Raw genomic sequence first — 18,337 nt, forward strand, 5'->3', positions numbered from 1 at the left:
TTTACATGACGAGCGAGAGAGCTGTTATGTTGGTTTAAAAGGTGACTTATTTAGGGAAATTCAGCTATCTGAACAGTTCTTGTATTAGAATAAAGTATTATTGTTACGTTTATGAGTTCTTAGAGAGATAAATTCACGCTTTTGTAGCAAAACTCAGTGACAGATGTTTCTGCTGGTTTCCGGCCGCCATGTTGGTGCCCATCTAGGTGGGCACCAGCATGGCGGCTCCATACAAATCTCTATAAATTTGGGAAAAACGTTTCTCCTCATATCTTCCGTAAGAAAAATTGCTGTGACCTGAATCTTGGCGAGAGTCTTTACATATCTAGCTTCTTTCTATTTCCAGATTCTAGACTAAATCGATTGAACGGGTTTTATTTTTTATTTTGATCTATTTTGAATGGCGTGACACTGAAAACCAGCAATTAAGTCAATGGTTCCTCGCGAAACCAAACACCGCGTAACACAACGCGTGACGCATTCATGAATAAATACATATGTGTCCGAGAATTAATCCTTCGTCTTTTTCGAGATGTGAGCTTGGGACGCCTCTGCTCAAACTCCTTATTGCAAGCGCAACAACAACCTCAAGAAACCTCACCCCAGCACCCCGGGGTTGTAAGATTGCATGTAAACGCGTTTTATTTTTCGACCATGGCTAAGCGGGTTACCTCACCTACCTGGGGTCCCCCACCTCTATGTAAACAGGCCCTTACACGGTCAACTTTGTTACATAAAAAATGGAAGGTTGTTGTTCGTTCAAGTCGCTTATTAGCGGAGTTTGTGGTTACAACACTAGAGATCGAAAGCGTGAAACGGAAATTGTCCCTTTACTTTTATGCACCAAGAATATCGCAAGTCATAAGTCGGCTTTCAAATTTACCGGTCCTGAAGATGAGATGGACCTTATTTTGTGCCGAGCGCACATATGTCGGCCCCTCCATAGTTTAAGGTTTTAAACGGTAGCTGGGTCAGTTAACAGTGGTTAATAGTACCACTCCCTTTTGCAAGCCCCACCCATTGGCCACGGAACATAGCACCCCTACCTCACATAAGCCACACATCCCCAACACTGCGTTTTGTAGCATGGTGCTGTAAAAATGTACAAAAGGTTCTCTTTCATGCTATTAGGGTATTCCTTGCAATTTTAGTGGAAAGAAAAACACCCCTAATAAGTACGAAAGGCACAGAAAGCCAAAAAAACATGAATAATTCCCTGCAATAAATAAATACATATAACTGTTTATCACTAGACAAAGATGACACTATTACAAAAATGTTTACAGAATGAAATATTTTGTAGTTCCAAGAGTTCAGTTCTGATAGTGCTTAATTGTATGGAGTTTTGCCCTTCACCTACCCCCTAAAGTTCCTTTGTCACGGTATTGCGTGATAACCCAAATACTCTGAGGGCGTACATGTTTGTAGTCAACTCAGTTTAGCAGTGAATTAGACTGTCAGATGTAATCTTTTAGTGCATTGTAAACTGAGCAATACTCGTAGTCAACTGAACCGTTGAATAAGATGCCACGGTGAAGAAAGATATCGAACGTTTGACAACAAGATGGTGTTCGACAGGGTTGGTGGTTTCATCGGACGTTATCGTTTATACAGACCTAAATACGACGAACGACAAGAGAATCACACTAAAATGGTCTCTGGATCGGTCTTCTGCGGCAAATGAGGTTAGAGCAAATGAGGTTAGAGCATTTGGAAATATGTTTCTATGTACATTTTTCGGCCTCATATGGGTTGAAACATATTAAAATATGTGTGACTCGCGACTGGAATGTTGACCGCAAAAGGTCAAATAACTACATTTTAACGAACTTCGAAAAGCTTTTGTATCGCTCTCAATCGTTTGCCCAAACAAATTTTTACTGTTATATTGAGAACAACTTTTCGAAATTCAACCACCAAAAGCTTAATCCATTTGATGGTTTAGCTCATGGTGAAAATTAATTTTATTCACGAAGTATTTTTACTGCAGAGAAATTCATGCTTTCGAAATTAAATTATTTTATGCGCAAAGAGGAGCGCAATGTTTACAAAAATCATTTTATGAGGTCCTGTGAGATCGAAAAAGAAGATTTGAGTGTTTAAAAGATGAGATAGTGATTCGTTTTTGCACGCGAAGCCCTCAAACTCGTGTAATAATTTGCTGCTAAAAATGACGATTTTAACGGAATTTCGATATTTGTGTTTTTCTCTGAAATAAAAAGATATTTTGCCAAAAAAAGTATCCAGTGATTTAAGTTATAGCCTAGCCTATCTAACATTAAAATGAGAAAGAAATCGAATTTTCCACCCTTGCCGCGCGATATGTTTAATTTTTACAGACAAGCGCTCTTAATTCTTTAACTTGTGTTTACTTAGCTCTGCTACCACAGTATTGAGCACTTTATGCCAAGGTAGACTCTACCCCCACATTTATATATATATATATATACAACATAAAACAATAAATATGGAAAAAATGTACATAAACTGTTCATATCTGCTGGAAAATTAATACATAAGGAGAGGAAAAGATTGTTATATACAAAAGAAAGGAATTGAATAAGAGAACTACCTAGAAAAGAAAGTGAATAGATATAATTTATGAAAAAAATATTAAGCTTCTAATAAAGGAATAATTTATCAGTAAGGGTATATACATCAACATAAATCCCCTCATGCACTATAGACTGCAACAATTCAGTCCGAAGGTGTTTCTTTAATGACTGCTTTGGTTTTGATTTCAAATACTCGGAGATTTTTTTCCAGATTCTAGCTCCAAGCCTTGAGAAGGATTGATTCTAGAGAAGTAAATTAAGCATAGAGCTCTTTTCTGGTGGATCAAGTTTTTTTTAAGATTTGTCTTAGAGGTTTGGCCCAAACCACAAGGCCATAAGAAAGATGTGGATGGATAAAGGAATTAAAAATATTGAGAAAAACAGAAGTTGGTAAGACGTGTCTCAGTTTTGCGATAGTACCTATGGTTTTACTTATTTTGAGTGCCACATTAGACACATGATCACTCCATAAGAGATTGCTGTCCATCAAGACACCGAGGAATTTTACAAATTGTTTTCTTTCCAGATTTCTAAAAGCTTTATTTTCATTGTGAAATACTTTTAGATTTATAGCCGAGCTAGTTCTCCGTTGATAAGGATTATATATTTTATAGTTGGATTTTTTGGTATTTAGGTTAATTTATTAGCTAGCAACTAGTCGCAGACAGTGGTTAACTCTTCATTGACAACCGATTCTAATAATGATAATGATTTATCTTTACACAAAAGATTGGTGTCATTTGCTAAAGGGAAGAACTCAAATTTACTCGAAGAAGCCGAGATATCATTAATATACAATAAGAATAATGGCGGACCAAGAAAAGATCCTTGAGGCAAACCACAAGCTGTCGTCTCCTTCTTCGAGATCTTGGTTTCAATTTGCGTTGTTTCGAATCTCCCTGTTAGATATGAGCAGGACCATTTGTTGACAATACCACCTATTCCATAATGATGTAGTTTATAGTGCAAAATATTGTGGTCAGCTTTTCGTAAATTAATGAAAATGCTGCAAGAAAAAAATTTTTCGTCCATATATTTGTATTTTACCTACAATATTTAACAGTGCATGTTCCGTAGAGCAATGAGCAATGTTTGCGAAACCCATATTGCGATGGACATAAAATTTTATGCTTGATAATAAAGTTATTAATTCTATTATCCATTAATTTTTAAAAAGTTATGTTAGTGTTAGAGAGGAGAGAAATAGGTCTTTAGTTTCCAGGATCAAGTTCATTATCATTTTTATAGACAGGAACCATCTTAGCGTGTTTTAACTTTGATGGGTAAATACCTTTTTGAATGGATAAATTCATGGTACTTTCTGGTGGGTTTGATAGAATGGAGCCACCATATCTGAAGATTTTGACTGGAAATGAGTATGGGCCTTATTTATCGGCAATGACAAGATTTCACGTTGTATTTCATCAGGTGTAATCAGATAAAAAAAAAAAATGAGGAGAAAGCATAAAATTATTAGCGATTGCGCAGCTTTCAAACCTAAGGAGGTTTATGTTGAAGTTCCCCATTATATATATTTGTTTGTCAAAGAAACTCTATTTCTCAACAGCTGAATCAAAATACTCTGGATACTTCTAAGGAGAATTATGATGTCTCAATATAATTCCACAAAGAACATTTTTCTTTGAAAACTGAATTTCAATGCACATTGCTTAGTTAGATATTGTAGAAATTTCTTCTAAGATACTAAATTTGAATTGATCATTTATATACGTTGCAACGCCCCCAGCAGAAAGAGGCGTCGGATCATTCTCAAAAGAATATCCAGGGATATTTGGATTGGATGTAAGATAATTTCCGCTGGTAATGCGTGTTTCAGTTGGTCCAATTACCTAATTCGTGAAGCAAATGATTTGAAAGTCTTCAGGATTCTTACTCAGGCTTCTTATATAATTGTGGAGGATAGACAGGCAATTTTTTTATTTAAGTTTTTTGATACATTCTGCAAATTTATAGGGAGAATAGTATTTACAATGAATTTGATCGCGTAAGACATTACAATCAGGGTTTATGTTTGAATTATGGGTATTCAAAGTAAAAAGGTCAAGGTCTTAAATGCTTGATAATCGTTCTAGAGAATTCCTAATAGGTAGATGGCAGGGTAAGCTATTGTTAAATTGTCCATGAGAAAGAATAATATATTGTCTGTAATAACTGAGGAAGTTCATCAGTTATTGAACTACTGTCTCTGAAGTGAATAGTCGATAAAGATGTTATCAAAAATGAAGTAAACAAACAAACACAAAGTAAAATAGGTTACACGAACTTATCTTCGTCACATCTGCGAAGAATCTCCAAGTCGTTCATGTATTTCAGTTGAATATCTTGCGACACCCTTGTAGCTCTAAGGAGAATTGTTGAGCCCTTCGCCTAGCAAAATTCATCTCTGAAGGTCGACTGAAACTGTTTGCTTCGTCGCAACAATTACTGGAGACACGGAGTTAGATGTTCGAAGACAGCCAAATGACTGCTGGTGTGCGCTGTACCCAGCCCTGGTTTTACACGATCGAGGGATATCTTTTCTTTTGGCTGATGATCAAGTTTAGAAAGGATCAGCTATTCTGCCTTATTGAACCTCTTTGTCGAGCTTATCGTCGACTGCCATAGGATTATTAAGGGCTGAAAAAGCATGGTTGGACGAAAATGACGTATTGTTTTGATCGAGCAGGGTATCCATCGAGATAGGCCTGCAATTTATCGAGTTTAACTGGTGTTGACAGCGGACGAGACAGGGCGGGATGATGAGACGGATTTGTTTGATGGAACTGTTCCAGCTCTTTTGAACGCATTTTTTTTTATGAAGTGATCATTGCCGGCTGGGAACAGTGCATTTCGTCGCTGGGTGCTGAATTCTATATTTGAAACACTAATGTTTGAAGTTGCAGCCAGAAATGTTTTCGCCTCGATGAAATTTCCACCAGAATCCAGATGGAAAGGGCTGACCAGAAGTTCTGGTGCGCGGTTGCGATAACACCGTGAGAAATGTTTTGGTGCCCCTGTATGTTAGTAAAGCGGGGGCCTTTAGAAAAACACACCGATCATATCGCCACAATGTTTGAAAGCCGTGATCCATCGATAAACGGCGGCAATACGTTTGGGCTTGAGTTCTGGTTCGAGATTAGTGACCGGCCGATCAGTGGATGGCGACGATTTAACAATGAAATCGAACCTTTTGTCACTCAAAGATGACTAAATTATATGTATTCATTCGACTAGATTCTGGATTGCAGTTTTTCTGATAGTCGCATTGCGAGCGGAACAGCAATTTTGTTTTGAACATTCTTTGGGAGGTAATTGTTCTCGACCAAAGAATCTGTTGTGAAAAGAAAATTAATCGTTATAGTTTTATGCTGAGGTGAATTTTTCTCACCCGTAATGTTCTGAATCAGAGCTGCGACCGACCCCTGTGCAGAAGCAGCTCGATTCGTGTTCCCGAAGTAGGAGCCGAGCGACCTTTGGTGACAATTGCTGCTACTTTTAATGCCCCCGATCACCGCCCCCGAGATTATCGCTGCAATATTCTCCAGAGGCAGAGACGGCTAGAAAGGTTCGTTACTTGCCAACGGAATGCGTTCGAGTTGACTGGGATGGTCGATAAAGAAGCTGAAGTTGATGAAGATCTTTTATAGGACGTGGATGGGCGTATATGGGGCTACGTACTCGCCGTAGTTGACACTGAAGGATAAACAAGCGATTTTTCTTGGGTCAAAAAATATCGGATGTAGATTAAATGTCCATATTTACAGAAAAAAATTATGTAACCCAAGAAAGGGTCAAGGAGATCACGAAAAAACGCAGGAGTAAAACTTAAAACTTCGTAAAAGCAAAAGACGAATTAATTAATACATGAAAAACGACAATAGGTTTGGCGAGCTCGTAAAGGAAGAACTACCGTTACGAACATTCGATTAAGTCGCTAAACTAAGGGAAAATGTTCATTACACAAAAGATAAGTAGGTCTGAGCAAGAGATTAAGTTATGGGTTCAAAACGGGACCTTATTAAGCTAGGGCGTGAGTGACTGACCCTCAATGGGAGGCAATGTCTTGAGAGGGTATAAGACAGCGCCCCGAAATCTTCTAAACAGAACTTATTGTCCCTTGCAGTTGAGTTGCACCCTGACCCCACAAAGAATGGGAATCGATGGGCTACGAGTTCCATTATGACACCAAAAAGTGGCGACCATGTTTACCAACTGATTAAAAAGTGTGACACGATCATTGAATAAAGAGGTAACCCTTAGAAAAACAATATGTTTAGTAGTCTCACGAATATATTTTAGACGGTATTGGCTATGGAATACCTGCCCCAGGGACTCTATTTCAGAGCCCAAAATTCAAGGTTTGACCTTTGCATGGCATAGGTCGTTAGCACCTATTCATAAAATGGTAATTTAGCGTTATCAACTGACTTGATAACGTATATTGGCGACTGTGAAGAGTTTGACCCATTAACTCTTTACGGTGGCCAATTTACGTTGTCAACTCAGATGATAATACTAAATTATCCTGCCGACGCAGCACCACAGTTCCTTTAGAAACTTGCCCGCTTTATTTCTAACATGGCCACCTCGGGTCTTAAACGCGTGAGGTTTACAAGTCATAATTACACAATACACACACAAAAAACGAGGAATATACTCAACACGGAAAAAAAAGAGAAGATATGATACGTTTTAAATGTGCTGAGTGTGCCAGGTCTGAGGAAAATTTGGACGAACTCGAGAAACATGCCGCGTCATATACTGAACGCTGGAGACTTTCCAGCAAAATTCGTGACGTCTGGGCAAAGAACAGTCCATTTTTATGAAAGTCACCTGATAGTCTCGTGATTATTGCTCAATCAATTTCGGATGCTACGACCCTGTCCCCCTTTAGTTTGACCCTTAAGTACTCCCTGCCTTTTCTCATTGACTTAGTATCTCAGGTAGAAATTAACAATAAACCAAGAGTAGGAGACATAAAGTCTTTCATGTAGGGGGCAGGTAAATTTATATCTGTTTACAGAGACATCTGGCCTGTATGAAAAGAAAGCAGACTGGGAAAATAAATCCTGAGAAATAAACTAAGAACGCGGAACAAGCACAGATACACCGCCTAGATCTGATTAACGAGAGGGTGTGTCTTGGCGCATAAAGTGGCGTCTCCAAAAACTTTGTAATTGAACTATAATCCGCTAAATATCTTGAAATGTTTCCATACCTGGCCAGGCAAGCATGAAGTGCAAAGGTGAACATTATTCAAACAGCCTGAGTTATAAATACCTTCATTTGCACTTGAGCACTCTGGAGGATCGACATCAAACAATGGGGGTATCTTTCTGCATCAGCGTTCTCATTATGTTCATTTGGAGCAATCTTACATTCGGGCCCGTGCAGAGTCGAAGCTTCTCTGGAATTCCTGATGAATCGAAGTTAACTGGTCAGATTATGGTGGGTCTCTGTTTGAGGAGATGTGGCCTCAGCTTTCAAGCATTTAACGCAAAAATTTATCGAGAAGAGGTAAAATCTAGCAATTCTTACAATTGCATTAATGTTAAGTTTGGTACGATAATAACCCTTATCATATGAAATATAGATAGAAGAACCTCAGAAATCGAAATTTTCGTCGAGAGTTCCGTGTAGATCTACACGGAAATCTCGACGGTTTTTGTTGTAGACTTGATATGTTCATTAATTGTGCATGTAAGGCTACAAGCCAGGTTGGCTGGTTATCAGGACGAATTTGTCTGCCATTTAGATGGTCCGGCCTGATTAGCAAGCTGTTCATTCGGGAAATTGCACCTCACTTGCACCGAAACCAAGAAAAGGCTCTTTATTTAAAGTTTCATCCCAGTAGCAAGGAGAGTGAGAAAAATCTGAAATCGCAGGCCCGGGCTAGCCCGCCTTTTTTCATGAAAACATCAAATTTTGTTTAAAGAGAGAACGTTGTGGTAACAACCCTGGAGTAGACCCAATTCAGGTGACGGGTACACACACGTATCACTGGGAAGGCCCTTAAGTTAATTAAACGTAAGTATCTTAAGCCTTAATGTTCGCAAACCATTAGTTTCGAGTAACAAGATTACTCACGCGATCGCATTTGTGAACAATCGGGTCTAGGACAATCGTGAGCGCAAATCATCAACCATCTCTCCCACCAAGAGAATATAATTACTCTCTTGCCCCCAATCACTTCCATTCAAAGCCAAAACTTTGAAAATTCAAAACCGTCATTGTAGGAAATCGGACAATTTTATGTCTTATATTTATACACCAAACTTTAAATGACTCGTAGTCTAGTTCCATATCTTAGTCTTGCATGTAAGTAGCATCTAAGCTTTCTAAGTAAGACGGTACTGCACTCAGCTGATTAATTTTTTTTAGCCCTTAGTAGGGTGTAAATCTCGTGGTGCAATTAAAAAAATTAGTTTTCTTTCAAGCGAATCCTGATGTTGGTGTGTCTTGCAGTTGCCACTGGATCATTTCTGTTACACAAAATGCATTGGGAAGGAAGGTATGAACTTAAATGACACAAATGGGTTGTTAGTTCCCAAGAGTTCGATTATTCAAAACAAAAACAAAAAAACTGATGGTGTTGCGATCTTGTTTTAGCAACCACTCTTAGCTGAGGAAAATATTTCAATCACAATTTTTATCTGTCTTTCTCATAATCTCCATGTTCCCTCTGTCATGAGAAAAAACGGTCGCTCTGTCAGTTTATTGGTTCCTCGGTCAGACTGTTAGACAAACGGTTTGAGAGCTAGTCCACTGGTCGAATTTGTTTGCCAGAAAATCATGAGTCAGTCTCCTGCTCAGTCAAATCTTAGCGGAACAGGGATTTTTTTCAGAATTATGTTCCTACCCACTTTTTTTGGCCTCGCAACCATGGACAGGCGTTGGGTTGAGCGACAGTGTTTTTGTTAATGAATCAGTGGGAATTGTCAATGCTTTAGCTTTTTTGTTTTTTCAACAACGATCAATTTACTCAAGAAAAGTGTTAAAAAGCTGACAGTTTGAAATAAAAAGGTGTCTGTATGGATAGGACCGAACTTTTATGTACCCCCTCGGTTACTTGTAGAAAAATATTTAGCCTTGTTCGAGTTAAAGACTCTTGAGCTGAGGCAAATTCTACCTCAAGAACCACCCATGCATTTACTTTAAAATCTACTCATGCATATTTCATTTACTACTCCCTCGCCAATAGGGAAGCATAATTCTTCAGTGAAGGAGCGAAATCTCTTGGTTAATCCACATAACACGCCTTCCTTCGAAAGAATCAAACGAGGTAAGTTACTGGATATGTTTGCACATGGCAAGAATGGACTCTAAGAATAGAATAAGATAGCTTACGAAGAAAACTATATATAATTGCACATTGAGGGAAAGATGTTTAACGTAAGCAAATCACCTTTCTAAGACGCCTTCACCTCAACAACTCTTATCTACAGGGTGTTGAAAGAGGTCTTTCCCTTTTTCTGCAAAGCTATATCTTACTTATATCTTGTCTTAGATAAGAGAAATTGAAAAAAGTTATCGTTGCTATTGTATTTCATGTTGTGGTTTTCAATTTTGCTTACTGATTTCCGGAATTTATTGCTATCTTAGGTGCCTCTAACAGCGTAAAAAATCAGACGTCCTTAAACACGTCAGGTATTGTCAGGCGCCCATTACTAGTATTGTTAACACTTTTGAACCAAATAATTTATTACACAAGTAACAACCTTTTTTAGTCTAACAATTCTGGAATGACATGTGTCACAGTTGCACAAATCCACTCTTCTACCATGTATTTATCCCTCTTCAAATGCACAACAATCTACAAGAACGCGAAACAGTGGAGATGATGCTCATTTTTGTGTCATTATGTTAAAAAACAAATAGACAAATAAATGAGTTTTAATCTCTCCATGCAGTTGTTCCAAACGGCGAGAGAATCAAGCCGACATCTTTCAACGCATTTGGTCGAAGTAAGTTTAAAATAGACTGATTGTATTTTCTTGACAGACAAGGATCATGATGAATAACGAACGCGTTCTTCTTCCGTCTTGACATACAATCATACAAAGAAACTGATGTAACAGTAGACACTTTAGATGATTTAGCTGCATACACACTCAAACGCTACCAGTAATCAAATTACTTCACTTGCTCTCCCGATCCATCTCTTTTAGGGCTACTAAACTTTATTTTTGGAACACAATCTGACGATAGCAAAATGAAAAAAAAAAAGGAAAAAGGGCGTTAATAGGCTTATTGCATGTTTAGTCAAATTAAAATCTGATTCGAGTGGCGACAGTACTCAACGACAGATAGCTGCGGGTGTTGGTGGAAAAACATGTAATTCTCATCCTAAGGGGTCTTTTCAGAACTTTCTCTCTCTCTCTGTCTAAAGGGGGTTAGTTTCTAAAGAAACTGTGGTCCTGTGTCGGTGGGGGAGCATAGCAAGACTATTTGATTTAATAAAACAATTGAGTCGATAATGTAAATTGGTCAACGTCATTCGCTTTGACGAAGAGCTAACGCTCGAGATGTCAGCTTTCGAAACTCTTTACAGTGTCCAATTTACATTATCAACCAAGTTGATAAAACCAAATTATCTTGTCTCTCTGTCTGCTAGTGCCCTAATTAATTTTGTAGATAATCTCTCTAAGTTAATTGCTAATTTAATATTTCATCTGTTTGTTTTTTTTTCTTATCAAACTAGAAGTGTCAGACGGGTGATATTTTTAATTTTGAAATTAAGCAATAAATCTCGTTATATATATCAGAATGGTTACAAAAATGCTTGATGGACAAACCAAGAGCTGAAAAGTCGTTCACTGCCGATGACGTTAAGGTGACATATGAAGAGCTTAACAGCACGGGGAGGTATATAGCAACGCTGTCATGGACACCTTTTGATAGTAAGTGGAATACCAATATTGTTTACGCAGTAATAGAAGCGAAGAAAATTTTGAGTCAGGATAATTCTGTAAAGGCTGCGCAACGTCAATTCGTTTGCGTCAAAGAAAAGGTTAACGGGCCAGTGATGCGCCATTGCACACTTGATAAGCGTTTTCTCATTTTTTAACCCTTTTCAAGTGGATGACATAAGAAAGTAAGAGCGAAAATTATGTTAAAATTAGAGGTAAAGAATATAGAAGGTTCCAGCGATCTTTGTTTCTTTCAGTTCAAGCGGCTAATTGGACCGGATACGGAATAATATACGAACTTTTGGATCCCTTTAGCCCAAGTCAACGTGTGTATGGCCTGTGTCAAGAATTGGACAAGGTGAGGTCGTCAAATCAAGTAAATGTAGTGCATACACCATATATTGTATAACACTGATTCACAACTTAAACGTAGAGGTTGTTCGCGAAATATCTCGCTTATGTGGATTTCTTCAAAAACAACGACGATGATTTCTTGACTGAGAGAGATTTTGGGCTCTTTCTTCGAAAGACAAAAGATGCTAATCATTTTTTTATAAGCACACGAAAAGAGAGAAAAATCTTAATCCCCTTGATGACTCGAACTCTTTGCTACTGAGTTACAGAGGACCTTTTTTTTCAGTCTAAGAAATGATACTTACTTCTTTGTGTAATAAAAACCATTTAGGACGTCTGCAAATGATTTGAAGCCCTATATTTTTCCGAGGCATTAAAATGTATTGACCAGATGATTGCTTTTGGAAAAAATCTTGAGAAAATAATAATGCTCAAGAAAGTAAGGTTTGATTATTTACACAAAGTTTAGCCGCTGTTTTACAGAACCGCGTCTTAACCATCCTCAGTTAGGCCGAACCCGATTTTTGTTCTGAACTTTTCTTTTTGTGAACAGTTTCAAGAGGGCCCAAAAGCGATAGGGGAAGGACATTTATTTAATAAACTCAACCCCGCATAGAGAAATCGTGAGGCCCACTGATTATTTAACACCGTGGTTTGGGTTAGATCTCGTGTACATAACAGGTCCTGAGGGTTCTTAGGCGTGTTTGCCTAATGAAAAATCTTTTTCGGTTTCAAGATCGAGACATATACAAAATAAGGTGATTTTATGAATAGTTTAATTATTAGAAATAGATTAGCACCACTTTCATGAAGAGTTTCGGGCCACATTGATTTTGTGATCTGTTCAATTTAGAACGCTACGAACTTTGCCATAACTAATTCTTCGTATGGACTGAAAAATGGTTCTTCCATTGCACATTACGTGAGTACCACAAACATGTATTTATGTACATCAGAAAATTACCGAAATAGACAGGTTAACCCTCATCTTCCTTAACATTGTGTTGTCGTTTGTCTCCATCTCGAGCTTACTACATGCTCCATGCTTTCTTCGAAATTTTGTCGCCAATAGCCGGGGCAAAACAGGGCCACTCTGCAGCTGTTGCGAAAATGTTTTTTTCGCCCTTCACACTCTTGGTAGATCCTAGCGGTAAACCATTAATAATTGTATCCAGAGGAGAGCAGGTCTTTTTCAGTGAGGTGCTGGATGAAGAAGTGAGGCTCAAAAACAAGAAAGAAGTCTACTATCCACACTAATCTTTTGTATTTTAGAAGCTACTAAATGTTTTATATTTTGGAAACCACAGCTGTGACAACGAACAGCTGAGTGTACAAGGGTTTCGCCTTCCTTTTGTCAAGCAGAATAGCAATTTTATTAGTATTATCCAGATTTCACTGAACTCAAGAAGTGGGGAGAAACGCGAGATGTAGTCGTAGTCGTAGTCGTAGTCGTAGTCGTAGTCGTAGTCGTAGTCGTAGTCGTAGTCGTAGTCGTAGTCGTAGTCGTAGTCGTAGTCGTAGTCGTAGTCGTAGTCATAGTCGTGGTCGTAGTCATTGTCGTAGTCGTGTAGTCGTGTTCCTACACTTTTTTAGTGCTCTAGCCGCTTCCTGCGTGCTTTACAATAGAACAGTGCACGGACAAGGCTTCTCTATTTGTTAATTATAAAATGATATTTTTAATAATAATAATAATAATTATGACAATTATGTTAAAGAACAATGGTAGTAATGATAATAATAATAATAATAATAATAGTAGTAGTAATAATGACAATGCATGATAAGAAAGGCTTGTCCATGAAACGTTTCTTTATTTTTTATCTTTAATCAGATTACCTCTCTTCCATATCCAGTTGAGATACCATTCTACTCCCTATTCAGTAAGTCTGGTGAACGTTCTAAGTTTAAAACAAGAAAATAAGCTCCCATCAGTTATTTTTTTTCGTTTGCTTTTTCCTGTTTATTTGCGTTGTTTATTTTTTTTCTTACGAGTTTTGAGGTAAAGCATAACGCGAGATAAAGAGAGATATTTTAACTAATCAAACAAAGTCGTAGCAAGTCCGTAATAGGTAAAATGAAATTCAAAAAGCCTTGCCTTTTGTTATTAGGTTGTTATTTTCATTATCATAAGTCTTAGAATTATTATCATTTCGAATGAATACTTTGATATTTTTTCATCAGCCCTTTTTTCCTTTTCGTGGTGGGGTTTTAATTAAACTTATTGCTTGTGAGCAGAATCTATGCTTGAGTTTCACTGCGTAAACCTTTTTACGATAGCTAGATTGCTTGTTCTTTTAGTGAGTACGAATTATGCTTCTCTGAAAAATGCTTGACTGTTCATTTTGCAGCGTGCAAAGTGCCCAAACCGTGTTTTACGTTTTCAAGTAAGTTGTTGGGCTGAAAGCAGGGATTAATGCAAATAAATGTAATATTCCCCTTATTGTTCATTACAATTTTTATCATATTCTTCGTACAACACATTGAAGTCGTTCATGCTGAAAGCCTGTCAGCCAAGCCAAGCGTGGTGTTAAGTAATGATTTCATGTAACGCTGCTCAGCAATAGCCTTAATTATGTGCGTCAAATCCGTTATTGACGTCTTTTGGTAGAAGCTTGTTAATCTGTTAGACCCTTCTTTCCTACTTTCCTGTCAAGAGATGGCTACTGATTTCGTGAAGCAATTTCTATGGTACATTGTATGCGTGGAACTGTTGTTGTGCATAAATACGATCTATCTGTTTGTATATCCCTGACAGTACCGAGTTGCACGTGCGGTCTTTTACGATAATTATAAATTATCGTGTAACTATTTGTGTATTATCGTAACCCCAGTTCTTTCCAAATTCTCTGCTAAGTAATCAGTTACCATTCCTAAGTCATGTTTATCAGCAGCTACTTATACTACAGTCACTTTTGGGTACGCTATAACCGGCTAATCCTCTTCCCCAGATCTTGATACTCCACCGCTTTTCAATTATATTGGTAAGATAACAATATTTAGCCTTAAGATAACAATTATTCAGCCTTTTCCTTCCTTTTATAGAAAATTAAAAAGGTCCGGTCTTTGACTATGGATTTCATTGTCCACTTGTCTGGAAAGATCTTTCTTTCAGTGATAATATTTCGCTACTATCAATCTCCACTAATTCCCCGTCATGTATTCAGACAATTTTCTGGAAGGGAATTGACTGTTAATGTATATTATTTGAGTTACGTACGATAACTCTTCTTTCTAACAGCTTAACAAGTAGTGCTCCTGTGTTCTTCTTCTTAAGCTGAGGCAATAGGGTTGCCCGATTTCTCCAGTTTTCACAAAATAGTAAGGCAGGATTGCAGAGTATATAGACACAATTTAAGTCTGAAAACTGTCAACGTACTTTTCTTCTCAAATTTTCTCTCTTGCTCTTTTATAGATCAACCAACTACACGTACAGGTAGGTTTGAAATCAACAGCCCTCACCATATCGACATTTTCTAGAGAAAGTTCCTTTCTTCAAGAGGAATTAGGAGCTCAAAGAGCGGCATTGAAGGCTTGAAGGCATCGGTTGGGATGTGTAGGTTTCACTTGAGTAATTTCTACAGACTTCCGTCTCTCTATTAGACCGAAGAAGAGAAAAAAAAAGAGAAATTATATATTCATCTCAAGTAAAAATAATCAGTGACATATCCCAAGGTTCAGACGAGGAGTCTCCTTTTCAGGTTCTCTAATTTTTCTTGCTTTCTCTTTCTCACTGGTAAAAAATAAGGTGAATTGAATGAAACAGAGATTGATGGTATTGAGGAGCAATCATGAGCTCAATTTAAGTTAATAAGATATCATGTAACAATTAGATTCGTTTTTATACATAATCATAGTTGTTAATATTTGTAGTATTAGTATTCTCAACATGTTCTGTGAGAGAACTGGTCAAATGCCTCACTATTTCCTACAGCTCTGATTTTTTTTCTCCTTTTGTAGGCTACGCGACTCAGTTTACAGGTATGTTTGAAAATTAACAGCCTTAAGCTACCATCGGTGCAAGGAACAATTTTTTTTTAAATTAAAAGGCGACAAGTTGTATAAGTAATCTAAACAAATATATAAAAAAGGAAGGGGTGGAGCCTTTGAATATGCAGGACTATTCGATTCAATTCCGTCCTTTCCTTACCACGTAGAATTCATTTGACACATTTAATCGAAATATTTACTTACGAACATTAGAGACATGCAAACACATTTTATACAAAATTGCTTTAAACTACTGATAGTTCTTTTTAATGTTATTCTCGATATTTTGTAACAATCGTGTAATTCAATTTTTTTTGTTGCAAAGCGATTATAAATAAACTATTTATCTTGTTTATCTTTATCTGAGATCCTAATTTGCGCCATTGTGAAATAAGAATCTAACTTATCAGAGGATCGTGGGAAAGGCTTATGTCCTACAACGTACCATTCCTTAATCCAATCGTGGGCGCGTAGACTTCCAGAATGAAAAGATATGATCTGAATGAGAATAGTATAGTAAGAGTGAACTGAACAAGGTTTGTACCCCCCCCCCCCCTGAAGGCGAGCGGTTCAAAACGTGGCAAACAACCTCTATTATTTAATGAGTCAGATCAATTTTCCTTCTGATACTTTTACTTTCTCTTTTACCTCTTTTTTAGAAGCCCAGAGACGCCTTAAGTCTACAGGTAGGTTTCCACGTGGCAAACAATCTCTATTATTTAATGAGTCAGAGCAATTTTCCTTCTGATGGTTTTATTTTCTCTTTTACCTCTTTTTTTCTCAGCCCAAAGACGCCTCAAGTCTACAGGTAGGTTTCCAATTAACAGCCTTAATCGACTAAAATTGTCCTTTCGAAATACCTCTCACCTTGGAATAAAATAACCATGTTTAGAATGGACAAATTTGAATTTAAAAGATAACGTAGAAGGAAAACTGAATGATAAAAAGGAGGGGTGGGGAACTGGTTCAACTGCATTTCAAAACTCAGAAAACAATCTGATCTGATGTTAAGAATTTAGAGAATAGAATTCATGCCTTGCCAGAGCGAAATTCCTTCAGTGATACACAGCTGGTCCGAAGTCACTCGATCCAGTTCAAGCCACTCCTTGCTTGATGAACTCTGTTCGATATCTTGTTCATGACGTGATTCCGCCGCGGTGACTGTAAATCAGTGGCTAAAAGTGTCGTTTGTAAGAAATGGGTCTACAACGTTCATTCAGCTGAAAAAATCCTAGACTTCAGATTGTTTAAGAAGGTTTATTAGAAGCAAGCAAGCCTTTTATAAATTATTGAGAGAAGAAACTCGTTTTTGCCCCCACGTCCCCCTATAAAAGTCTACTCTTGTTTGCACAAGGAAAAATTGTGGAGTATATGATAACACTCTTCGCAAGAAAAGCCCAATGTCTTCAATTTAAATAATTTCGACCGATTCTAGTCTTGTTCAGGTCAAAGTGTCATTTTTGAATCGTAAATATTTGTCCTTCGCGTTTTGTGTATATACAGCAGTCATCAACAAAAAACTCTCTTTCTCCTTAGGTGACGACGAAAAAAGTGTTACCAACATGGCAGCTGCCATCTCCTCTACATGTGCTGTTGTTCTTATACTTTTTTTGCTATCGTCTTCGACGTCCGTTAGTTTCATTGCCTGGTAAGTCGTGTTGTGTATTCTGATACTTCGCGTTTTAAGAATTTCAAAAGAACGGTGTAACATTAACCACCCTTCTTTTTTTAGTTCGGGTTCTCTTCGATTTTTAAGGTTATTAGTTGTTTAATATGATGAAATTTCTGTTTTAGATATGGAGTTTGAGTACCACGCCTTCCTTATATACAGCTCCCAAGACTTAAAGTGTCGTGTGCAATACGTTACTTAACAAATAGAATCCATGTTGCCAAGCGTCTGTTATCTATTACTTAGCTAACGCAGGGCAATATGTAATCTGTTTGCTTTTATATAATAAAGAGGCAGAAAAAATTGTTAATTGTGATATCTTCTGTGCGTCTTCCCTTCAATACATCATAATTGAAGAGCAATTTAAAATACGCTCGTAATTCAGCTTTTTATACAAAGATCGATTGACTGAGATCTCACTCTTGGACTTTCCTTTCGTCAAAACACGTAAGAAGACAAGCGCTTTAGTTTTAAAGAGGTGCGCCGAATACAAATGGTATCTAAAATTTCAGGGTGTATGACGAAGATCTTGAATTTGCTAGAGCCCTTAGTGTTGAGAGATCCGAATCCTTGAAGAAAAGATTCATTTCCTAAGATAATAGCTTTTTTCAAAAGCGTTGAATCTAATCCTTATGGCTCCCTTTTAAATTGTCGCCTGAGTTACTTTAAAATCATTGCCCGGTTAAGTGACGAGGCCACCTATGCTATGGATTAAATTGGAAGAAAGGGGAATAAAGTGCCCTTTGGTTTTTTTTTTTTTTTTTTTTTTAATTTTGTTTTGTTTTGTTTTTTGCACGTAGAATTACACTCTGAGATGTGTTGTAGCCTTTTCCGAATTAGACGCTTTTGTGGTTTCATTATTT

The 18,337-nt window shown here is 37.4% G+C and overlaps 1 protein-coding gene across 7 annotated transcripts; it reads left to right on the plus strand.

The window, feature by feature from the left end:
- Nucleotides 1–5,357: 5,357 nt before the first annotated feature.
- LOC113685914 (uncharacterized) lies at nt 5,358–17,784 on the plus strand. 7 transcript variants are annotated; one of them, XM_089204865.1, is made up of 17 exons: nt 5,358–8,072; nt 9,021–9,066; nt 9,757–9,837; nt 10,158–10,202; nt 10,466–10,519; nt 11,321–11,455; nt 11,722–11,822; nt 12,672–12,740; nt 13,650–13,698; nt 14,167–14,202; nt 14,767–14,799; nt 15,231–15,251; nt 15,776–15,796; nt 16,465–16,491; nt 16,590–16,613; nt 17,342–17,453; nt 17,600–17,784. In XM_089204865.1, coding segments are annotated over exons 1-17 (1,140 nt in total). In that variant the 5' UTR covers nt 5,358–7,787; the 3' UTR covers nt 17,601–17,784. The 7 variants fall into 7 exon arrangements, with proteins under 7 accessions (XP_089060991.1, XP_089060992.1, XP_089060993.1 ...); XM_089204866.1 differs by having other exon boundaries at nt 16,468–16,491; XM_089204867.1 differs by lacking the exon at nt 16,590–16,613.
- The last annotated feature ends 553 nt before the right edge of the window (nt 17,785–18,337 follow it).

Source organism: Pocillopora damicornis, chromosome 4 (assembly GCF_964200805.1).
Source record: "Pocillopora damicornis chromosome 4, jaPocDami1.2, whole genome shotgun sequence".
NCBI lineage: Eukaryota > Metazoa > Cnidaria > Anthozoa > Scleractinia > Pocilloporidae > Pocillopora > Pocillopora damicornis.

Bases quoted from the DNA above. Each gene is read 5' to 3' on its own strand.
- LOC113685914 (XM_089204865.1), top strand. From the start codon at position 7,788: ATGAAGTGCAAAGGTGAACATTATTCAAACAGCCTGAGTTATAAATAC. The intron at 11,456-11,721 runs GTAAGTGGAATA...TGTTTCTTTCAG, and splicing joins GTCATGGACACCTTTTGATA to TTCAAGCGGCTAATTGGACC. The intron at 13,699-14,166 runs GTAAGTCTGGTG...TTCATTTTGCAG, and splicing joins ACCATTCTACTCCCTATTCA to CGTGCAAAGTGCCCAAACCG.